At 36.2% G+C, this 25946-nt stretch overlaps 1 protein-coding gene across 6 annotated transcripts in view; it reads right to left on the bottom strand.

The window, feature by feature from the left end:
• senp6a (SUMO specific peptidase 6a) overlaps nt 1-25946 on the bottom strand; it is a 48285-nt gene that overhangs the window by 7968 nt on the left and 14371 nt on the right. The window contains exons 2-15 of one of the 6 annotated variants that reach the window (XM_088934133.1): nt 24795-24888; nt 20763-20823; nt 16403-16533; nt 16068-16157; nt 11068-11088; nt 10449-10519; nt 9272-9381; nt 7971-8382; nt 5878-6122; nt 5383-5550; nt 4755-4788; nt 4081-4269; nt 1483-1682; nt 84-205 (exon numbers count right to left, since the gene is read on the bottom strand). In XM_088934133.1, the coding sequence (XP_088790259.1) occupies nt 84-205; nt 1483-1682; nt 4081-4269; nt 4755-4788; nt 5383-5550; nt 5878-6122; nt 7971-8382; nt 9272-9381; nt 10449-10519; nt 11068-11088; nt 16068-16157; nt 16403-16533; nt 20763-20823; nt 24795-24888 (1948 nt within the window). The remainder of the gene's footprint in view (nt 1-83; nt 206-1482; nt 1683-4080; nt 4270-4754; nt 4789-5382; nt 5551-5877; nt 6123-7970; nt 8383-9271; nt 9382-10448; nt 10520-11067; nt 11089-16067; nt 16158-16402; nt 16534-20762; nt 20824-24794; nt 24889-25946) is intronic. The other 5 variants (XM_088934144.1, XM_088934152.1, XM_088934160.1 and 2 more) reach the window with 5 other exon arrangements.

The following is a 25946-nucleotide window of genomic DNA, read 5'->3' as shown; positions in this document are numbered from 1 at the left end:
CTGAAACACACCAACAAAAACATTATTGAAAACCAAACGTATAGTAATGGATATAGTTTGAGAGAGCATTAAAAAAATCTTACTTTTCTATTGGACCTGTAAAGGTTGGGTGGAGCTCTGCCATTTCTTCGTCATCATCAAAGTATCTCTGCGCAGAAGCGTGGAGCCGTGTTGACACAGGCACACGTGGACTGGATTCAGAACCCTGTCAGGAGAGAAAACGTTGACTAAGTTTCCTTCAACAGAGTACATTAAAGAAGTCGGCCAGATGCTCAGCTTATAATAAAGCTGGACTATTTCGTCCCATCTAAAACCTCAATTACACAAACAGCCTCACCCCCCAAGCCAACTGCTAAACACAAGCTCAGTGCATGGTGACAGTTTTGTTTGGTTTAGCAAACTAGTTTAGCACAGGTTGAACTGCAGTTAGTGCACTGCTTTTCGTTCATTGCGATTGCAATTGACAATTGATAAAGTCTACAGAAATCAAAAAGGTGACATCAAGTGAAGGAATGTTATGTGTTTTGTAGTAGAGTCAAAATTTGTGTACAAATTTGTGTAAAGAAATACTTTTTTAAAGCCATTTAATGCTTTTGATTTGAATAGCTTATTAGCAACTGGCCTTAAGCTCTTACTTGAGATATTACGACTCAATTTGTGTTGTGTATAAGATTATGTTCAAAACCATGTTTAAAAACACCATTTTCAGAGAGCCAGATAGGAGGAAAAGTACCATTCTTTAGCTAACTGAAAAGATGAAAAGACTCACTAATGCTTTTGTGTCGTTCTTGCCTGAATACTGTGACAGCCAAACATATCCTCCTTCGCCCAGAGAAGCTAAAATTCTGGTCATTTTATTATTCTTACCTACAGTACATGGTATTTACCTTTAATGGGTGGTTCACTCTCTACTTTGCACAAGCATTGAACTTCTTATGTGACTGCCTCAGTGCTTTGTTTTCCTTGTCATTTCTATTTTATTTTGTTACCCCTACATTCCTACTGAATGATTTTGTTTTGTGTGTATGTGTTATTGTGCAGACACCCTGGATAAATACCCACTTTCATCAAATACTTAAGATCTGGGACAGAAATTGTTCCTAAAATTTAAGCAGCAGTTCAAGTATGTATCCTGAGACCACTTAACGCGAAAAACTATTTTGTACAACTTACCTAGTATGACCAAGTCAAATAAGCTGCCGTCAACATCACCCTCAACACCCTCTGTAGTACATTTTTACACATATACAGTATATATTTCCGTAATTCAGTGGTCATAAAACCTTTCTAGTAATTTTGAAAACTCTACAAGTTAAGGATGATATATATCAGTGTCACTATGTGCAACTCGCAACAGGCACCAAAATCCACCAATCCACAATAAACAAAGACACAACAAAAGTCCTAATCAACCCATAAGGCAACAGGCATAGGTACAACAGGAAAAACAAGAACCTCCTTTCAATACAAAAGATTGCTTACCTTTTCCTTTGAAGCACTGTCTGGGCAGCTTTTAGTGAAACGAACTAGTCTGATATTGGCTTCATCAAATGGTATTTTGATCAAAAAGTCTTCGATATTGTTTGCTTTCCCAATTTCTTGTAGTATTTCCTCCAGAATAGCTTGTTCACGTAATGACAGCCCATTCTCAAAAATCAAGACAATGTATTTCTCGTCAAGATCTGTAAAATTACAAAAAAAGGCTTTGCCAGCTGCATCCTTGACTGAACTCACGATACATACATACTAGGCATAAAGAGTAAAAGAAAATATCTTTAAATAATTTCATTCACCGAAATCAGAAACTACCAGTTCTTCCAATTTCCCATTTTTGAATATAACACAGTAGATTCTTGGAGGGTTGAATAAAGAACTAGAGATGTTCACATTGTGGAAGTGTTTTTATTGCGTGGCAAGATCATAGTAATATGCTACCTAATTAACACCAAACAACGCATGCATTGCATTTGACAACTGGAAATCTGAGTTGCTGTCTCTCAAGATGCAGTTTACATCTCTGTGTGTACAGAGCCATATGTTCACACAAGTATACAAAATATTCTAAAGAGTGTCTAACAATTTTATAAATTATTAGAATTTAGCACATCCAAGTATTTTCAATTAATCAGATTACCAAAAGAGTAACTTAGAAATGTTGCAATGGGTCATAATTGGATTGGTCACTTTTAAAGTCCCAACAAGGCTTCTGTAGGAAGCTGCCATCTTGGCTCAAACCCAGGCCATGAATTAGCCTTAACTCAAAATGTTTTGTTTTGCAAAGTACATCTGAGATTTATAGGTTAAGGAAGATCAGGGCAAGGGAGACAGAGGGAGGAAAAGAACTGAGCAAGATATGAAATAAGACAAAAGGTACTGTTCACCAGAACAACTGGGAGATGCTTTGGGTTTGGGGAAGGCCAGGGAATTACCCTCACAACAGCAAGGAACAACTTAAAAAGATATTTTAAAATGGTCACAAACAACAGGCCATGACGTTACTTTAATTAGCCTCTTTAGCTCATTAGTGGCAAACTGATCCAAGGATCTCATCCAGCTGTGTCTTGAAGGAAGACAGGGTATCAGCTTCAAAACCATGGCAGGGTATCTTGTTCCATACTACCCAATACACTACAAATTAAAAAGGCTCATATCCCTGAACCTATAATTCCCTTAAGCTCTGCTGTGTATCTGGTAGGTCTTCCCTGGAGTGATTCCAGAGTAGCAATATTTTTTTCTTTAACATGGTGACAATAATTGTACATTGTATTCTAAATGAATTCTTAGTGTTACTAGTGCCTTATTTTTAAAAATAAAATCCTCCGATCTAAATTATAAACATTAAACAATAAACTTAGTTTCTTGATTTGTTTCCTCACAATCTCTAAGAAGGTAGAAATGTGTCAACATAAATAATTTCACAAACAGCCTGTTCTGTCGGTGTTTCCTGTTTCGAATTTATATTTTATGTTCTTGCAACCTATAAACAATAAAAACAATTATTAAAAAATATTTGCTCTTTCTACAGTATTTGATAATCCTTCTATTTTTGTATCATATGTAAGCTTGACTAGGTAACTCACTAGTTTAGCTAATTCTCCATAAGTGACGATACGGGTTGTTATGTTTCATGTTTGTGTAAATAATTCAACACTCCCAATGCAAGCCTTGAATAAGGCATCACATACTGTAGGTGAGGGTGTGTCAGCCTGGACAGACAGTTCTGCACTAACAAGACAGAATCTGGAAAAGGGTGAGAGAATGAGGTAGTGCCTGCTCCTGGTGCAAAGGGAATTTACAAATCAAGGAAGAAATAAGGTAGATTCTTTGTACAGTGAAGGTTTCAACAACAGACATTTAACGTACAGCAATAGCAGGACAATGCACTCTTGATGCAGTCTGTTAAGGGGGTGACCTGCAGCAGCTCTACCCCAGGTATAAGGAAGAGGAAAACAGGTAAGATGCTGATGCCTTCCTTCCAAACTTTTACAGAGTTGGGAGAGTGATCATGTGGTCTGGGGGCCAAATGGTAGGATCCCACCAAATTCTCAGTCGTGGATGGTTCACGAAATCTCATCTCCACCACGAAATCTATAGCCACACAATCACAAGGGTCTTCCATACCTGCATATTAAGTCTAAAAACATGCCTTAAAGTCACAGTAAAAAACTTCCAAATTCAGGGCTTCAGATAAAGTTTTATTTTTATGCCAAATTAAATATACATTGCCTACAAATGTCTATCTTATAAATGAAAAAGTAATCTTTCAGATGTATTTTGCAGAGAAACCAACATTACACTGTGGATTTAGTGGAACTCTATTCATGTCCGTAAATAAAAAATGCATAACAGTGTATACACACTACCAGTTTAGCAAAAAGAAGTAAAATTAACATTAATATGTCACCATATTTTATGCATCATGTGGTGCATAAAACCCTTTTCTTAAATCACATAACATTCATCTCCCTTTTCACTTTAGAATTTTAACTATCAGTGGCTGACATAACATATTTCTGAAAACAAATTTGGGTAAAGCACAACAAACTGAACAAATTAAAAAAAAAATCACACAATACTTACTTGTACCTTTACAATCATACCAAACTCCACCATTTTCTTTAGACATGTGCAACAGGTCTTGGAGACGAAAGCATTCAGACTGAGTGGTTTGGAAAAAGATGACAGGCAGCTTTCTGACATTGCACCATTCACAGCAGGAGATTTCAGACGTTTTTAGCGTGATGTTTTGCATCTTATCCACTGTAGAAGCTTATGCAAAAAAAGAACATGCAATAAGTGAATTATAATCATGCTTACCTAATTTGTTTAAACTATCACTAAAATTAAAATCAAATGACAGAAAAATACCTTTTGAATGCTGGCTATATAGGAACCTTTCATATATGCATGAATCTGTACAACTACAGGAATCATTTATTACATCTTCACACTGATAAACCATAAAAGATTACACAATACTTAAGATTTACAAAAACATGTTAAACTACTCTGAACTACCCTAATGTTGTACTACCCAAAATGTTATTATTTCCTCATGCAAAAAATAGTAGTTACCATGTGCTGTTGCAAGAATAAAAGTCTCAAATTAAAATATGAAACTACGCACATACTGTATGTGCCACAAACATATCTGGCAGTACATTCTAATTCATACTATTATAAAGATCTTATTTTTGGATACTGCTTGGTGTAAGACAAAGTTGAAAAACGTTCATGTAAATTAGTTTTCTTACCTTCTGTTTCAATTTGGATGTAATCAACAGTAAACTAAAATGGAAAAGAAAAATATAAATCTGTATTGCAGCAACTTGATATTTTACAGACAATATTATTACTTGTTGCCTCACTTTCAACGATTATTATCTATTTAAGGCTGGAAGAGTTTGGTTCCTGTCTACTGTTATATGCTCTCACACATATGCATGCTCATGGGCTCCCGTCTCCTTTCAAGTTTGAAACATGAGGCGCTGAACTTTGGCTGCACAAAGGGGAACTGCAGCTTATTAAATCTTAGTAACAAAACAAATTCAATGAGGGTATAAAATTTTTTTACAAATTTCAAATTGCAATTCCCCTTACAATCTTGTCTTAAAACCTTACTTTTATACAGTAGATTGTACTTGTTTAATACTACGAAATAGTCTTTTAATGTGTATACATTGTGCTTTCATTTTTTTATTGTAAAACACCTTGAGATAACTATATAAAATAAATATTACAATTGTGTTGTAAGACTTTCCTAAAATGATGTAAATGCAGATCACTGTAAAATAACATTTTAATACATGGTTGATACAAAAAATCATTTTTATCACTTTACAGTAAAGCAAAATGTACAAAAACAAAGAAAAGGCCACTTACAATGACAGGCTTCACCACCGCCTTGCGCAGTGTTCCTATTCTTATACTCCGGCAATCCAGAATAATGCTCTCCAGCATGGAGGGCTGTTTGGTACTGTTAGTGGATGTGTTACTTTGCCCAATTTTTCGCCGTTTGGTGATACTTTTATCAGAAACTACATTTCCAAACTGCAATCAAACATGGAAAAAATTAAGAAAACAGTGGATGATAAATCTGAAATGCACCCAAAAGTACTTGCTGAAAATATCAAAAACTATTCTATTGTCTTCTTTGTTGGTTATATTTGTCTGTCCTTGTTGTATTATTGAATTGGACTGCACTGTAAAATAGATTTTCCTTAGGGGATAATAAAACCTTGAATTTAATGGGGAAAAAACACCAAAAGAATATAACAGACATTTTGATTACATTCCATTTCTAAACCTTTTTTGGTAACCACAAAGCGACATCACTGCATGGTGATAACCTCTAGCAAAAGCTTCCATAAAATGTACCTGGTCCTTCATCCGTGCTTTCCTTGGTAATGTGATTCTGGCATCTACATCTGTAAAGTAGTCATCAGTCAGCCAATCAGGCTGTTCTGTGTTGTCCTTAACCGCTGCCTCCACTTTTCCACCAGAGGGCGCTGGTGAGGAGTGTGCGGAGTCTGCAGGCCTCGGAGAGATGCTGTCCATCCTGTTCACACTGCCTGTGCTGGCGTTGTCTGCCTCCTCCTCCTCATCATCACTAGATAACACAACTGAAAGAGCATGGCAAAAGTCAAGAGGCCAGCAACGACAATAACACTTCATGATACCAAGACAACTTAATGCCCTGAATTCAAGTCAGCCTCAGCATCCTGGAAACACCAATTATTGTGTTTTTGCCTGCATGATAACTTAGGTCCTAGATGATTAACCTTAGGTTTGAGGTGATTATTTCTGCTTGTTCCACCTGCTTTTCAACCTGGCTGTTAACTATGAAAGAGACTGTCTACATCTAAAACAACAGAAAAATAAAAGTTATTACTCTGTGAATAGTGCTCAAGAAATCAACAAAATGCTGGGTTCCTTATTTCACTGTGTCTTAAAGTTTATTAACCTATATTCAAGGTGCCACTGATAATGCAAATATTGTAAAGCTTGTAAAATCATCAATGAAATCTGGTGCATTGAGATTGAAACTATTCGCTTTTAATGTTTCACCATTAGTTTTCACACATTTAACAGAACACTGTCATTATTTAAGTGTCACAGTTGGCATAGCTGTTCATGAGCTTAGTCAAAAACACCACTAATCTACTAATTTATGTTGCTAAGGCATTGTTTTGCACAAGAGCATGACCTTTCCTTTCACAGTATACATCCTCCATGCACTAAAATGAAATAAAGACCTTATTAAGATAAGAATTCAACAACTGAGTGCAAAGGAGAGCACCACAAGATTAAGAAAATATTTAAGATTAGTACTGTTTAATATAAGATTCATGTATATTACAGCCATGCTATGGTGCAGCTACAGGCACAGGCAGCTCTCAGACTTGTCTCAATGTGGCCTGTGGCTGCATGACTTTGAAAGTCCTATTATGTACCCAGGGGAATGGAAGACAAACAATGAAAGGAAGGTAATAACATGTAAGGCAAAGTGGGTACTCCTAGCACAGTTCTTCCTGATGCAGCACTGCGAAAGTGCCTCGGCTAGTGCCTTCACACTAACAGCTGACTCCTCAACTACGCACAGTAAGACCGACAAGCAAGTGACCAGCCAAAAGAAAAAGTACCAAACCCCGACTACTAACAATCATTTAGCCTGAAGGGGCATTCACACCAGAGGTGGCATGACAAGAAGCAACTTTATTCTGAATGAAAATGATAAGGAATGTTGCTGTGGAATAGGAGTTATTTTGTTTTCAACTTCTGCCATACCATGCTGCAAACAAAACAGTGTAATTCTGTGGCTAAAGGCAGGTTTGAATTTGAATGGAGGAGGATTGAAGTCTAGTGGTGCCAAAGCTCACCAAAGTGTTCTTTAAACATTTAACAGGAAGTCAACAGGAAATCTGCACTATGGAAGCACTCATGCATACCAACCGTTTTTTTAACTGAAATATCTATATAGATCTTAAACCAAAGGGTTATAAAAAATTTAAAAATAAATTTAGATACAGGTCTGCATGATTCTAAAAATACATTAGATTTAAATACATTGGATTTTTATCATGTTTTATGTAGGTAATCTGCAGGGGTTTTAAACTTCTGTGCATGGAAGAAAGAAAATAGAGCTCATTAACACCATGCTTTATATTTTGTTTAAAAGCAAAACCATATCAAAGGGATTTTCACAACCAATAAGAAGCAGGCAGCATATTCTTATGTTTTGCTGAACTCCACATTGAAAGTAATTGATCACGAATCCTGACAGCACAATCTATCCTTGAATCCTTTACTTAAAACCACTTTAAAACCACTACAAAAACCAAGTCAGTTACAAAAGATAGGGTAGAGTCTTGTTTCAAGTACCAATTTCTTTTAAGGTATACTAGTTCAGATAAGCACTTCCAACTTGTAGTTATCATGCACCCAAAAACAAAAAAAAAAACATGTCTTACTCGGATCATTCAGTTCATGCTGCTTGGTTTCCATCTGTCTCTTGCCTTTTAAAATCTTTGCTACAAAGGGACTTGTTCCTGTCACCAACGGCGCTCTCCCGTTGGAGATTAAAAGATTACTCCTAGTTACGCGCACTGGGGGAGAGGATCCTACATCCACTTGAGACGTTTTAATTGTCAATGAGGAGCTATAGGCATTCTTGCTTAGTAATAGGTGGTTTGGTCCTGAAGAATGCCGGCGAATGGAAGGTCGGGACAGCGGGGATGCAGTTCCAGCTAAATTAGTACTGGTTTTGATGCTGCCTGCCGAGTCCTGTGAAAGTATGTTCCCACAGTTTTCACACTTGACGTGATCTTCACTTGGCTTGCCACACTTCCCACAGACGGTAAGGTACTCATGGGGATCCAGTGCCTACAAGTAAAGATCAATACAAGTTAAGAGCATTTTGACTTTAAAAAATGTTTTTTTTTTAAATACAGGTTTCGTGTTCTGATTATGGTAGATTTGATTATGGGATTATGGGATTTGATTACTTATTTTGGAAGAATGCTTCTCTGATTCCTGAACTTTTTTTCTTGCAGTTCAGTAGAAAGAGCCCCGTGTGTCTCCGTTTCTCTCTTCTGGGAGTGAAAGCACAGTGGGCAGGCAGGTCTGCTTGTGTTGCCCAGTTTCTATAGCCAGGCTGAGCTCACTGCGACATGTTTTGTGCTGTAACTCGGTTTACTTTTATTGTTGGTGTTTAAGTGTTCAGGGCATTATGTTAATGCTTTCTGTTGAAACTACACAAAAAGCAACACATCTTTAAATTCATGTTAAATACAACTAAGCTATACAGAATACAATTTCATTTATATATATATACCAATAATTTAGAGTGGCAAAATACATTCTACCATTCTTTTTTTAAAGAATTATTTTGAAGGATCATCATTTGAAGGACCAAGTGGTAAATCTTGTTTCATTACTTTCATTACTTTTATTACATTTCCTATAGAAACCAAAATGAACCAAAGAAAACCTAAAGCTTTATTTTTTTCAAAAACATTACCAAAAGTTACTTTTACGTATGTCACACAGAACCAAAATTAAATATTAGTAATATATTACTAATAGTAGTAATGCTAGCCTTTCTTTTTTCCTCTCACTACAGCTCATTAAGGTAGCCACAGCAATACTGCCTTGACTATAGGCAAATCTCCACGTCAACACCCATCTCCCATTTCTCACTTAACGCCAACACTTAGCTTTGTTGGTACTGAACCAGTTAAACCTAGCATTAAACAGTTTGCTGTAGACTCACCTCCACGTTTTTAGTTGATGAAACAAAACTTATCAAGTCCTCAGATGAAGCCCGGCGCTTCTGTTGGGTTTGCCTTTTTATTTCCCCTTCATGAACCATACTGTTTGCTTCTGAGAAAAACAGATAACATTTATTCGATAAGTTGCACACCACCTCTCACCGAATTTATTATTTAAAACAATCTACAGTATCATAAGATTTTTTAAATTTATTTTAAGAAGTTAAAAGCATCAATACGCTTGCTTTGGTTCCCACTCATGGGTGTATGTTCAACATACTTGTGCTGGAAGTTTGAAGCTAAGGATATAACCTGATTAACCTGTTTATCACTGTTTCCAATTGCCCAGTTTTAATGAATTCAAGTAAACTGTCTATAAATATCTGTATTTGGCACTGACCTGGCTGCAAGAGAACTTATAAAATTGAATTTTCTGTCTTTTTTTTGACAATTTCTTACAATAAAACATATGGTCATATTTTTTCTTAAGTCAGCAATGTCCTAGCATAATTGAGAAAACGTGAAGGACAGTCTCTGTAGCTGTCAAATCTATCTACTGCATAATCTTATTAGAATTAGTTTTTCCACCCAGGAGGGGGGTTTACATCAGTGGTAGATAAAGTCCCCTCCCCTCCGCATATATAAAGCACTTTAAAATCGTATGATTTTAGTGATTTTGAAGAGCTATGAAAATGCAAGGATTTATTTCATTTTGGATAGTGTTTCTCCTCTGTACATCAGCTTTGATGGTGCAGTTATAAGAATATATATCTCAGGAATCAGTGAAAATGATCTATATAGTACACTACAAGGGTTATTCTGCAGAATTATTCGTCTCCCATAAGATCAGATGCTATATTTTGCCTCATTACATAGTGCCCTCCCCAAAAGCACTGGAACAGCAAAGACAAAACTAAATTAACATGAACAATCAGTACAAAATAATATGCTTTGCCTTGATAAAAATGTGACTACATTTTAAACTGATGCTGCAGGATAAATGTGAATCTGCAGAGGGCTGACAATACTTGAACCAGTGAAAGCTAGAAATTCTGCTAAGTCATGACTGAATGCACGCCAGCAAGCATGCTTGTTTCTGATCATTTCTCACTGAACAGACACATCCAGGACAGGAGCACAGGATTAGCGACCAAAAAACATTTAATAGTTACAGTTTACCTGTCGTTTCTGGACAGGTGAGGATTATGCTGTCTAACTCTAATCTTTGGATCTGTGGTGGGTATTCTTTTCTGTGGGAAAAATGGGAAGACTTTATGGTAAAAATATTTTATCACACAACATGATCAATTATTTTTCAATGGATAGCTGCACTATTCCTTGAAATAAATATTCAAGGCTATTAATGTGGGAAAAACTCAAAATACAGGTAAATTAACATCCAAAGCAGCAATGCCATTGTAAAAAAAAAAAGCTGTACACATCATAACCTACACCATAGCCCATTTTGCCACTTTGTGACAATTTTGAAGTATATCAGTATTCAATTCCGTGCGACAGTGAAAGAATGGAAGAAGACAATGCAAGAAATGTAATCTATTTTTTCAAATATATTAAAATGTTATCGATACATGAAGAATCCAATGAAACAACCAATGAAATGGTTCTAAAAAAGCAAAAAAGCCATGCCAAACAATAGGGATGATAATGATTTTTTTGCAATTATGTATAGGTGGAGAAGTCATGGCAGATAGTTATCATCACAAGTTATACGAAAAAAGCCATTACATAAAGCATTTTTTTTCAGCTTGCAACAAGCTTGCTTCATAATCAGTCTTACCTCTCTTTCAGGTCAAGGCTGCTTAAGAAGGAAAAAAGAAATGCGTAAGAAACTAAACCCAGAAAACAAGTCAAACTCCCATGTTTAGCTCAACTTGACCACGACACAAGCAAGACTTTGAGCAAAAGTCTAGGAAAACCTGGCCATACCATATTTCCCCACATTGCTTCTCTAACACAAAAATTAATTGGCAAAACAAAACTGTGATACAGCGCATGCAGTTAGACAAGGCTAAGTGATAACTGGAAAACCTCAATGAGCAATCCTTCATCACAACGTGAATTCTCCTCGGAGTAATGAATTATTAAGAGACAGCATAGTTTTTTTTACAGCTGATATTATTCATCTTCAATGATTCAATGGAGATAAGCTTTTAAGTGATATGCACTGATGTGGCAAAAGTGTAACAAAAGGACTTTTCTTAAGGTTATAAGCATTCGCACATTAGGCTACCTCTAATCATATTTACAATTGTTTCTTTCATGCTGTTGTTCAACACACGGTCATTCATTATCTATCTAGCATACATACACTAGTGCGTGTGCATATCAGTAGTATTTGAAGCTACAAAAATGTTTTAAATCAAACCATAAGATACAGATACTCTGGACATATTTTAAATGGAAGCAACATCATATTTTGTTCATTATATTCTGTAAACAACACAATTAAATTTAGTGCAAATATGGACAGAAGGTCCACATTGAAATCAGAAAATTACAACATTCCACCACAATGATCAAAGCACAACAAATGGCTTGAGGGTGAACATGCCACAGCGGTCCTGCGCACAAGGGGAGTTACTCAGTTGTTTAAGAACTGAGAACATGTTGTCCATAATCATGGTGAAGAACCACTGTGTACTGAAAATCCTCAAAGGCACGGACGAAGTTCACTCAATTGACTTCTTCAAAATCAACAGTGAAACACAAGCCATGGGACATAAACGGAAATTAAGGGGACATTAATTACATTCCAAGATCTTTTAAAATGATTAACGTGTTTTTACAGGATTGTAAAAGCTCTCTTGACATGCTGTTGAAACTATTACCCTTGCTTCCTTCAAAAAATGGCTAGATAAATCCTTGGATTAGCTACTACACAGCATCTACAGGACCAATATATTCTGAAGAAAAAAACTGAATTCTTATTTGTTGGGAGGAAAGAAAAAAATTGATTAAATAAGATTTTCCTATATGTTACATTTTTTATAATTTGCTAGACTTATTTAAAGAGGAAATTTAGAGGAAATCAAAAGTTATGCCAACTTTTGCCATCACGTACTGTATCAATGGAAGCCCAATTTCAGTACACTCATTTCCTGTGCCATGCATAATGTGAACTAGATCACTTTTCCAAGACTACAATGGCAGGATTTTCTGAACTGTGTGGGAACAGAACAAATAAAACAAACTAATAGAAGAACAGAAAAAAATTCAGAAACTAAACTTCTTGTTTTTTATTTATGGACAGATTTAACCAAATGATTCCTTATGTTCATCATGTTAATGCAAACATATTTTTAAATGTAGCCTTCTTAAGCAAACTTGTATGTAAAGTCAACTGCAGCTCAAACTCCTATTGCCACAGCTGAAGCCAAAACACTAGTGCAGAAAAAAATATTCTCAAAAACACACCAGGGATTTTACTAACAGCTCACTAACAGTAATGTTAGTTCTTAAGAACAGAAAAATCTTTTCACCTTTTGTCTCAGAGCCTGATCCGGTTTAAAGCCTGCAAGCTTCACCCTTCACAACGTCAATTAGGGAAACACCACATGCCCTTCCAATCTATTTCACTGCAGTACTTTTAATATCACCACTCCATCACCCCCATCGATTTTCAATTACATTCTTAAAGGGGAACTGCAGTCCCAATTTCTCAGAATGGTTATTAAATCTCAGTAACAAAATAAATTCATTGACTTTATAGAAAGATTTTACCAATCTTGAATTAAGCACAAAATCATGAACTCTGTGAAAGTAGTATGAGTCGCCATGTTGACGCAAACCCCTGGTCTCGCCATTCACGAGGGTTCCCATGAATCTTGACATGATGTGGCCCTTCCTGTTCACTAGTCACTGCATTAACTATTTATTCGCTCGTAAATCGCATTACATTAAAGGTTGCGCAGATATTTCATCTCAAAGTTTCCAACGTGATCTGCATGCAGAATTAACAAGTAGCAGTTAGTCGCCAAAACCATCTTGAAGTGGAAAGCAATATTTCTATTGGAAATAAAGACATGTTGTCACAAGCCTGCTTGTTTACAACGTAATAAGACTGCAACACGTCACCGGAAGTCTTGTCACCTCGTTCTGAATCGCACAATAGGGCGCTGTGCATGCCTGGAGATTTCGGCTACTGTGCAATGTAAATTGGAGGTTTTACAAGTTACTGTGTACATTTAACTTTTATTGTGGTTTGAAATGCGCTCATCAATGCTGATTCTTTCGCAACAATATGAAGTTCATCGAACTGTTCGACACTGATTTAACGATGCACCAGCTACTTGAGGACTGAAGAAGAAAAATTACAAAAGCGACCCAAAACAACTTCTAACTAAAGGTCAAGCTAACAATGTCTGATAAACAAGTTCCTTAGTTCAACACCTCTGTAAGATGTATAAGGTTTTAGCAGTCCTAAAATAACAATAAGGTTATTGAAAATTTGTTTTGCAGTCACTGTCTCAGAATTAAAGTAAACTTTGTCATTATACTTACACGGGTGCATAGTATAGTGAAAAGTGTTTCTCATTAGTCTCTCAGGTGCAGTATACAAATAGAACAGCAGACAAGACAATAGACAGAAATACAATAACAATAACAGTGTAAACAACAGTATGGTGCCAGTGCAAAATTGTCAATAACCGTGCAAATACGCAGAGAAAGTATACAAACAGGACAAAAAGAGTGCAAAAGTAATACTGTAAGTAATAAGAATTACTTGTCTAACTTGTGCTTCAGAGATTCTATACAAGGTAACAATAACGTCAATATCAATTGCTTGTGCTTGTTTAGCAATTCCCAAAGGGTCACTAGCATGGCTCCACATACAATATAGAAGGGTATCCTCTTATCCATCACAGTGTGCGGCCGCACCCTCATTGAACACTTATAAATGTACCCATACGGCCTGCCTTTTTCTATGGAAGGGGAAAATCTATCATGATCTCAGAATGAAGTGAGTGATCACAGAAAGAATGACTATTGGCTTCTCCCTCTCTTTTTCCTTCACTCTAGCTTTGTAACTTCTGTCTTTATCCTTCTTCCCGTTTTTTGACTTAAGGTGTTGAACTGCCCAACTAAAAAGTTACTTTGTAGGAAAACAACACAAAAATGTTAAATAAGAAATCAAATACCGAATTATAGGAAACATATACAATCTGTCTGTGGAGAAACATCACATGCAAAATGCATTGACCAAAGATTGAGAGCGATATCAAAATGTGCTTTAATTGAAATGTGTTACAATGCCTATAGAAATTCTACACCCCCTTCCAAAATTTTCACTTTTTTTGGCAATCATACCACAATACTTCAAAGTGAAAAAATATGCTAGAAAAGCACAGGAAATTAATTAAAAATAAAAACTGATATAGCTGGGCTGGAGTAGAGGCCACCATCCTTCTAATAGCAATGTTAAAATAACTCAGGTATAGTAGTTCAGGTGGGTAGCTGTGTCAGCATGCGTAGGCTGCAAAGGAACAAGTAATAGGTTTATTCCATGCTGAAAAGAGAAGAGAGAAAACACAACGTTTCGGCCGTGGAGCCTTCTTCAGGTGTGAGGTGAAATAAACCTATTACTTGTTCCTAATTCAGGTATAGCCAATCTCCTTCCAAATACCTCACCAAGTCAACTGGCCTCCACCTGTGCTAATCTCTAGTGATTTCAGGATAAATTCAGCAAATCCTGTAGGTTTCCTCTGCAGGGTAGTACATTTCAAAGCGAAGAATCAATCATGAGAAACAAGGAGCTTTCAAAACAACTCCAGGACAAATAAAATGTGGAAGATGTACTGTATGGCACCACCAAGACCTTCCATAGATCAGTCGGTCCCTCCAAACTGGATGACTAAGGAAGAAAGAGATTGATCAGAGAAGCCAATATCAATTCTGAAAGACCAAAAGGTTTTATGTATACAGGTGACAGCAATATCCCAAGCAGCATAGATATAGCCTGCATGGCAGAATGTCAAGAAGGAAGCCATTTCTGACAAAAGCAGCAGCAAAGCATTCAAGTGATACTATAAACATGGGACAAAAAGTTCTGTGGTCTGGCAAACCCAATGCAGCATATCACCTAATGAACACCACCCCTATTTTAGATTTCTCATCAGAAGGGACTGAGGCACTCAGGATAGAAGAGAAAACGAAATGGAGAAAAAATACAGAAAAGTCCTCAAGGAAACCGTTGTGAAACAGGGACGGACTTTCAGCATGACAAAAACCCAAAGCACACAGCCAAAGCTACACTGTAGAGCAGCTAAAGAACAAAAAGTTAAATGTTCTTGGGCACCCCAGTCCAAGCCCCAATCTAAACCCAATTGAAAATCTGGAGCATTACTTGAAAACAGCTGTCCAACAGGGAACCTGACAGCAACAAGGCTGTAAAGAAAAAACTGCCAGATATTGCTGATTCTCGGTGTGAAAAGTCAGTAGAAACCCTTTCCAACAGCCACAGGCACTTCCATCCAGCATGAAGTCAGAGGGGTGGAGATGTATCCATTCATCGATCTGTCCAGTTTTTATTTTTAATATAGTTTTTTGTCAATAAAAACATCTTCCATTTTAAAAGCTTGGAGTATGGCGTGTAGATAAAAAGGGAAAACCCTCATTTAAAGAAACTGAGGATCTAAAATAATAAAATGTGTAAAAAAAGTAAGGGGGTGTAAACTTTCTACAGGCTCTGTATATACTAAATATATTCATTCCTATGCCTTACTTTGAAAACATCTCAAACAGGCCAACAAGAAACATAAGGAAAAAAACAGAACTTACCTCTGAGCAGCAGTTTTTACAACTGGCGCTGGTGCGTTGGCATGCTGGAAGTATCGCCCGTGTAGAAAGACACTCCGGGGAGCTGACGGACTGAGAATGAAATAGTTAGTTCGACTGGCAGCTGAGAGGGTTATGACCTGGGGGTTTTCACTTCTAATGCACAAAGAAAAAAATACTCTGGCCGATTAACAGGAATTATCTTGGATTCAACACACGCATAAACAGATGCAACATTTTATAAGTTGAAACATTCAAAAAAATTTTAAGCATGTGACTGGCATCACTGTAAGGCAGAAGAATAATAGAATTTATGAACGATGTAAAAGACAATATACCCAAGCTTCTTGCCAGCTCCCAGCATATTCAGACCAAAGGCATTTCCTTTGAAGGACCTCAAATGATTATTTGGCCTTCTTTCATATGTTTTCAGGGGCTCGCCAGTGCAAAAATGTTTCAGCGGTGAAGGCTGTTGAAAAAAGTAAGAGAAGGTAATTTTATTAAACAATCAAAACATGTAGCATTAACTGCTCCATGTGAAAATAACTAGTTACCGTTTCACAGAACAGTTACTACCCATAAGAACCTCCAATCCTACAGTACGTGCTCATAAGCGCTACAAACCTTAGTATCCTGTGTTTTTGCTTTCCTGAGAAAGGAGATCTAAAAAAAACTCAAGGCCCACGGGTCAACTTTTGCCCCCAATAATTTTAATCAAAACAATGTAAAGACAGTTTTTCTCAATTTTGACGTGAAGTTTTCTGTTGTGACAGGTAAAACTACAAATCCCATCGGTCACTTCAAACAAAATGTAAAGAAGTACGGCGTATTGCTGTTCCTACAATGCTCTTCAAAAAAGTGTTTAGAACAGAAAAAAAAAATTGGAAATAGTTCTATTCATGCACAACACCACCACAGGAAATAGCATATCAGCAAACCAACAGAAAAAAATCTTGAAAGAAATTGCCATAGTAGAAATATTGACAGGAATGTTGCACCTGCTCAGCACCAGGAACACGCAGGTATAGATGCCCCGGTTAAAAAAAAAAAGACTACAGGAAGATATACTGTCTGGGACACTGACAACATATCACTGCATTCTAAACCTTAAACCTTCCAAAACCAAAGGTGTTGAAGACTGTGGAACTGACATGATAATAAGAACTGATAATCTTTTGAAAGATAAGGGTTTAAATCACATACAATTCCTGTCATTTCCTGAGGAGCTCAATAAAGAATATGGCTCTTTACCTTGTCACACAGAGGTCTGCTAGCTTAGTCACCAAACAGTGCTTAAAACTGTTCAGGCTAAATGCAGAACTCTTATGCGAGAAGAGGAGAGAAGGATCAGTTCTCAGATGAAAGCTGCCTGCACTATTGAGTATTTTTTGTAATATAACGGAGTGCCTTCACATTTTAAATCTGAAACTGTGAAGCAGCAAACGGGTCACAGCAGAGGTGCATGACGATGTGAAAGCATTGCAACCTAACCTCGTACATATGAGAAGCAACTGCAGTAAGGCAACGTTTTACCGTTCCTTGTTCGCCAGGCCATCTCCAACTCCCTCACAAATGTTACCTTCTCAAGTACATGATTCAATGCAAACCAGAACATTCTGTACACAGAATGTGAGCCGTTCTTCTCTCATTTTAACAGCAATATGGTTTCCAGCTCTTTTCAGATCCATGTAGTGTAGACAGAAAAAGTTCAAATAGAGCAAATTGAACTTGTGGAAAAGCTTGATTCAGCTGGAGCTGCCCAACTTTACCACTTCCTACTAGTCATTTTTCTCATGGTCTGTGCCTTCAGCCTGCCTGGATTCTCTTTTGACATCACATGTTCAAGCAGCTGTTTTTGTTGATGAAAGATTATGACTGAATGACATCTACACAACTGACGCTTCAACCTAGCACGCCTCCAGTCATGTAAAAAAAGGCACTCCATCTCCTGAACTATCAACAAATGAACAAAGCAGCAAACAGTTAAGGTACACATTTTGAATAACTATATTTACCAGAATATGAGCCTGTCCTGAATATAAATAACACTCAGAAATGTGGGCTGTGGAAATTGAAAAAAAGTTTACAAAGCACAAGTTGCCTTTCTGCACAGAAAGGTTGCAATTAAAAAACTTGTTTGCTTTAAATAAATTAAGGAAAATGGAGAGGAGCTTAAAAGACAATGCAAATAATACAGTAAACTTTCTAGTAACCAGGAGGAACAGGGGAAAAGGGGTGAGCTCCGAATACAATAATTTTTTGGATAGATGACATTAAAGCAAACTGATACGCAATGTCGCTTAGCCTAAAGCACAACGATCAAGACACCACAATGATCAAACCCACCCTTCCTCACCAAACACATTACCCAGACACAGGACGCTTTGAATTCTTGAGCTGGAATGTGTAGCTGTGTAGCTCTCATGAGGGCTTTAAACTCTATCATATCTGTTGTGGTCACAAATCCACTTCAAACTGCCTTCCAGCTTGACCGTTCCCATGCCCCTCAGCACACAGGATCACCTCTTTCTTGAATGCAGAAGTGTACCTCGATCTCTTGTTTACTTTGGATAACTAATAATACATCTAATATTTTTTTAAATCACTCAATCTTACCAACATGCCAAAACCCCAAAAAAGGTGGCTCAACGCTGTTCAGCAACCAGATCAAGTTCTAATTTTTTTTTTGTTTGTATTTGTATATATAAGCCGCAGTCCAAATGTACCACTGTAAAATTTACCAAAAAAGTGTGGCTTATATTTGTGTAAATACAGTATTTCGACCATATAAAAAGTAATATCTCAAAATCAATAGTATGTTTTATGAATCATTCCATTTCTAACTATAAAATTCCTGTGTGGGGGGGGAGGTATCAAATATATTAATTGAAAAACGGAATAATTAGGCTGGTTTAAAATGCCTGTAGTCCTGATATTAAATGTGATGTTATCATTGATTTTGACACACTGTGCTGTACAATGTTCGGATTAAAAATCTTATGTATCAATACTACCATACTCCACAATCAAACCAGTGCAAGATAGAAGATTAGGAGGTTCAAGATAATAACTAAACAGCACGATTTTATTGCATATTTCTGGTAATGAGTAAGAAACACTGTTAATCACTATTTCCTGATTTTACAGACAGGGAATCTAGTTTTTTTCATACTAACATCTTCCAGAACCTTTTTTCACAAACCTGCATCTGAGTTAAATACATTTGGCACAACTAGAAAGAAGAACAATCTACAATCATTTGTGTGGGCACTGAAAAACAATCTGCAGCATAATACAAAATAAGCCAAACAAACCCACCGTTTTTACATGTATTTTCACTACTAAATGTATCCAAAAGATAGGGGTAATACTGTACATGCACATGGACCAGCAATCATGAACAGCCCTGGGGCTTCAAAGACAATTCTTCAGATATATTTAATTACACTGTTTCAACCTCCCAAACACACAGTATGAATTTTATATTAAAGACAGGTATCCCACTGTAGAATTATGGGGACTTTCCAGTATCAATCTAAATTAAATTATCTTTTAATACAAAACATGAAAGATAAGCATTCATCTGTAAGTCACAATATAGTGATCACAAAATACACTTTTCAAATACATTTATTTCCATATTTTCTTGTTTCTGCAATGTATCTTTCGAAAAGAAAATGTTTAACAGATTTGGGGCTGAGTGGTGAAGCCAGCCAACTCCTGTTGGTCTGTAGTTTTAAAAGTGAAAAGATAATTTACTTATTGCTAGTGAAAACACAAGACTCCAATCATTTTGTTGGCACATTTTAAAATTTTGGTTAAGAAACCAATATTTAATTTCATATCCTCAAATCTTTATTAAGGCAATTTCTATTTACAGTATATACAGTTCATATACTAAACTCTTCAATACACTATCCAAGTATCAATGGAGCATTTGTAAGTGGTAGAGTAACGTTGACTTATCTAGCCAGAAATTTGGAGCCACTATAACAGAAAAAATGAAGGGAAAACAAGCTAGAAAATGCCAGGGACAATTTTTCAATATCAAACCAAGCTCATTTCATTCCAGCAAAAAATCAAAAGGGACATACTTTGCATTTTTCACACAATCATACATTCTTGAGCACATTTGTGACTTTTCACTCCTCCTTCATATTAGAGTACTTTGTTTTGAGATTTCAAGTACATTCATTCAGGAGAATTATTTCACAACAGTAAACAATGAACTCATTTGTCACATACAGTACTACTGATTGACAGGATGAATGAACTTAGTTAATGTTGATTTTCACTGATGCATCGTACGTTTTTTAAATACTTCCAGCATTAAACTGCAATGATAGCTGTTTAAACTGAATACAGAAAATTACTTAGCTAAAGCAAATTGCAATTTCAGCCTACTGAAAATCTGAACAGATATTTTCTCTGTACCTTAAATACATTTTTGATTGGAACAGTATACTGAAAAGTAGTGACTGGCATTGATTTAACCAAGGTAAAAATGAAAACAGAAAGGGACGATCCTGTCTGTTCAAAATACTCTTTATTGGATAGAAAGTGGTGATTTTAACAAAATTGCTTTAAACATTAATATATATACCTAAGACACATATATATATATTTATCAAAGTATTAATTATTTGTAACTAATCTAAAATAATAATGTATTTAGAAAACAAGTGTTCAATTATGTACCTTCCTTCCCTCTGGGCTGCTCATCCCATCAGGCTCATCCATACTCACCACGGAATCGGAGCTGCAGTTCAAAGGGAAAAAAGGTTTATTAAACTTTGACAATAACTTATAGAGTGTCCCCCGTATTAAGGCTTTTCAATATATTTTATGAACTTAATAATTATCTAAACACATAAACTAAAGTGTATTCCAATTAAATAAAAAAAATACTTTCTAATTCAGTGCTTCTGTTTTAGTTTCCGTGTTTCTCATTTTGACCAGGAGGTTAAGGAGCAGAAAAATGAAAAAGAAGCATACTAGGTTCTTTGAGAAATGCAACCAAGATTTTCTTGGCAGGGAATGAAAGCTATCGTTCAACAGACTACGTCAGTCAACACTAATTTCATAATTTGCACACACATTCAATAATGGAGCATGCAATAAACTATGGCTTGAGGAATATACGGGTCTAGAAATTTAGTAACACTAATAAAAAAGAAAGAGAAAGCTTTAATTTAATTCCTGTTAGTAAGTTAAGAGTGTATACATTGATATTTTAGGAAAAACACACACACTCTTGGCTTATAAAAACACACCTATACCAAAATTAATGTACATATCGATCCATCCATTGAGCATCAGTACAGCTCTAGGCCTGTCCTGGAAACACAGAGCTCAAATCAGGAGCTACTTCTGGATGGGACAACAGTCCATCACAGGGGCACACATAAGCACACAGGCACAATTTCAAGACATCCAATAAACATAAACAACGTATCCTATCTTTGAAAGAACAAACTAAGCTGGAATGCCTGGAAAAATCCCATCCAACCAGAGAGAACATGTACACAGAACGCCACTACAGAACAAAAGCCAGGACACAAGAGATATGAAGCAGCAGCACCAGCCTGTATGCCACTCAATTAAGTGTATATTATACACGTTATATACATAAAGTAAATATAATTACATAGCCTAATCATACTAACCAAACAATACATTTCTATGTCTGGTATGAAATGCTGAAAGCTGTTAGTTTTCAATAGCTCAGAAATTCAAACAAGATTAACTAAAAAAAGGATAGATCAAATACTGAGTTTATCTACAGCATTACCATTTACAATATAAAAGTTACAACTGAGAGGAAGACATTCAGCTCAATCGGTTGTTAGTAACTAAATGAATGAAGGCTCTCATTCAGTCTTCTCTTCAAAGAAGCCAGGGTAATGGATTCAACAGCATGGATGGGTAGCCAGTTCCATACTCCCACAGCACTTTGAGTAAAAAAGTCCCTCAAATTCCAGGTTTTAATCTAATTCTCTGTGGTTTCCACTTGTGTAGTCTGGTTCGTATTTCACTGTTCATTCTGAAGAAGCCTGCTCGATTGATTTTGTCCCCCTGTCGTCTTCTCTTCTTAAGAATATAAAGGCTCACCTCCCTAAGCTCCAGACTGGATCTGGTTGTTTGTCTGTACCGACGTCAGTGCAGAAGTACATTTTTTATAATATGCTGATAAACATTGCACTAGTTAAGCCTAATTAATAATACTATGTATATTAAAGACTTTTAACATGACATCCCTTTATTTAAATCTGATGCTTCTTACTAATATTTTGTTTTTAAATAACCTTTTCAATAGCTTCCCCACATAGTCTAGAGACGATGTAAATGCGACAACATAAACAAAGTTTTTTTTTCAGAGCTATTTCCATCTCAGTTTACGTCTTTGCTTCCAGCATGCAAAACCCTGCACTTGTCTACATTAAATGTTATCTGCTATGTATGCCCAGTCTTGAATTTTATCTAAATATTTTTTTTTATTTAATTTGCTGCTCCTACAAAGTTTGCATCATCTGCAACTTTACTAGTTTACAGACTACAATCGTTTATCTGAATCACTGATACAAATTAAGAAGAATAGTGATCCTACTGCTAGATATATGTGGTACTCAGAAAATTATATCTCCCAAATCTGAGTATTCATCTCCTATCTGTGTGCTTTTTTATATTTATTAACCAATCCTCAGTCTAAACCTCCTTTCCCAGTTACCTAGTTCCTGCCATTTGAGAAGTAATGTTTTATAAGAAAAGTTAAAATCTAACTGCATGACATTGTAACACTGTTACTCTCCATTACTGCTTGTTCACTAAATGTTTAACAGGTTGTTTAGGCAATACCTGAATTTTCTAAATCAGACTAGAGAACGGTCAATATGAATTCCTGTATCAGTGATTTTCTAATTTAGTTCTCTAATAATTGTTTCCATAATCTTACATGTAATAGAAGTCGCACCTGTCTTCAGTAACTGTTGGAAGAGTTGCGTTGATGACTTGTAAACAATATCTAATATTCTTTACTTACTTTAACAACAGCTGTATTTATCTTTTGCTATTTAATGCAGCACATGAAAATTATTTATAAATCCAGTGTTTAGTATTTATGGGTCAATATTATTAAACAGCTGAATAAGTTTTTTTTTTTACAAATAAATGCTTTCTTTGCAACATATTCTGGTCTTCAAAAACATAACGAAAAACTGAAACCGAAAACCAGATTTTTTTTTACAAACTAACAAGAAACTGAACAGACCTAAAATATCAAAAACGGCTATTCCTACATCAGATCCGTCACAAACTCCTGCAAAGTGACAAAAGCTCTACTGTTTTGTACATTAGAGGTTACCTCACCAACTAAGGCATTACAGTGTTTCATCATGATTAGACTAAAGTCAATATTTCAGCACCAGACAGGCACAGCAAATGTTTTCACCAAGCAATTTTACACAGGTGGAAGAAAGTTACCCTGGTCATGTTCATAAAGATATTTCAAAGGATAACAGTGTCAAAAGTAACACCAATCATTTGAATAATTACATTTTATTTAAACATGCATTTATGTAAAACATTTAATGAACATCTTCAATCTCCGTCTGCTACCAAAACCTTTTCTTAGATCAATATGCCTCAAATAATATAGTTTTATAATTCAATTTTCTGGAAGAAATATGACATTTGGTTATACATTAACTTAAGAGCAAAATATTAAGGAGATTCGTTATTATACCAGGCTACTCATGCTTTGAATATGTTTTTCTGAACATTGCGCTGTGGAACAGTTCTGAAGGATTCAGAAATATGCAAAACTAAGGTCTAACCTACATCACCAACCTTGGGCTGGAGTTTTTTTTAAAAGATGAGACTGACACACGAGTAATTTTACCCATCCGTCCATTTTCTAACTGCTTCATCCAACACAGGGTTGCAGAGGAGCTGGAGCCTCGCCTGGCAGGCAACAGGCCCAAGGCAGGTTACACCACGGACAGGACACCAGCCCACCACACAAAGCACAGACACAGACAGACACGGACATGCACACACTCACAACCGGGGCCAATTTTTTCAGACACCAATTAACCTACCAGTATGTCTCTGTGGGAGGAAACCGGAGCACACGCCAAAAACACATGTAAGCACAGGATGATCATGCAAACCCAGATAACAACCCCAGGTACAGAATTGAACCCAGGGCCCCCGAGCTCCGAGGCAGCAATGCAAACTGCTGCGCCTCTGTGCCATCCTTATTTAATTTTATAACGTATTGGTAATATGCTGCTGCATGGAGAACCCACATCACAGTCAGCTGATGGTATATAGCCCAGATTCGAACCAACAATCTCTCAATTCTAAAGTTCATCCTGTAAACCTAATGGAAACCTTCCCTTAGTCTACCATTCAGGAGCTCTAACCTCTTTCCTTACTGTAAAACTATGTTTTATTACAAGTATCACCAGAACAACAAAACCTTCCCATTTGTATAGATTTAAAAATTAATATTATGTACTGTACAGAATGTGCTTTAGTCAGTATCTACTTGATTTAAGTTTAAAAATCACAGTTCATTTCATTTTTGTTTCTGAATTCTAGTGAAGTCTGATAGAGTTCTAATAGGTGGAGAATACTGCAAAGTCTAGCCTTACAAGCAAAAACAGAAAAAAAACACAAATACATCTAAACTTAAAAAGGTGTTTGTGAAAAGGTTCTGAAAGGTCTTACTCATTTTGTCTTTCTTCGTCACTGCCATCAGCAACAGAAAAGCTCCACGTCTGCTTGAAACCTCCATCTTTCTTGGCTTCTGATCTATCTAGAGCTTGGACAAAAATGAACTACAATTGGCTTATGTTTACATTACAGCACTTAAGCACAATGTAGTTAGCAAAGGAACAAGTAAAGGTTGATTTCATGCTGAAAAGAGAAGAAAAGAAATGCAACGTTTCGGCCAAAGTAGGCTCCACAGCCCAAACGTTGTTTCTTTTCTTCTCGTTTCAGCATGGAATAAACTTTAACTAGTTCCTTTGCAGCCTACGCACGCTGAAGCAGCCACCTACTTGAACTACCATATAGTTAGGACTCTCTGCAGGGTTTTTCATTCCAATATGGTCATTTCTATATGAACTAATGATGTCTTTCTTGAGTTAGCTGCTTTGGAGTCCTGATTTCGTTCCTGCTATCCAACATAATATTGCTGCACCAGAAACTGATGCACCACATGGATACAGTCTGTAATTAATATTGCTTTAGGACAACTGGCTGTTAACAGTAGATGTCTGTTATCATGTTATTTTTTATTAAATAATCCATTTATTTTGTCACCCTAAGGCTTTCACTTCAGTTCAGTAATGTGATGACAGAAAATGTGCTGAACATAAATATAAACGGAGAACCTTTTCTATTGCAATTGTATTTCTTTCTCAGTTTGAAATAAGACCCCTAACAGATTCTAAATTAGCAAAACAAGCAGATGCATCATTCACTTTTGTAAAATGACAATCATTTTAAGTATAATCCCCAAAACATTGATCAATACTACTGTGTATATGGGGAAAATGTAATTTTTACTCATCATTGATCTCTTTAGTTATTTTCATTTTTGATAATTTCTTGTGTATGTGCATGCTTCTAGCAAAGGTATTGTGTTCTATGTGTACAATAATCAAAAGCTGACTCTAGAAACACGATTAATAAAGAAAATGATCATCTACTCTTCAGTCCATTTTTGCTGGTCCACTCATGTGAAGAGACCAAATAAAATGACACCACCATACAGAAACATAAAGGTCATGTTCAACTTTTAATATAATTATAGTTTGCAAGTGATGTGGAATACTAATGTGAAAATAAATTACACTTTTGTTTTAATTCAGGCTA

The sequence above is a fragment of the Atractosteus spatula genome, chromosome 2 (assembly GCF_055471065.1).
Source record: "Atractosteus spatula isolate fAtrSpa1 chromosome 2, fAtrSpa1.hap1, whole genome shotgun sequence".
Classification (NCBI taxonomy): domain Eukaryota; kingdom Metazoa; phylum Chordata; class Actinopteri; order Semionotiformes; family Lepisosteidae; genus Atractosteus; species Atractosteus spatula.
Note: the sequence above shows the minus strand (reverse complement) of the source record. Positions and strands in the feature narration are given on the sequence as shown.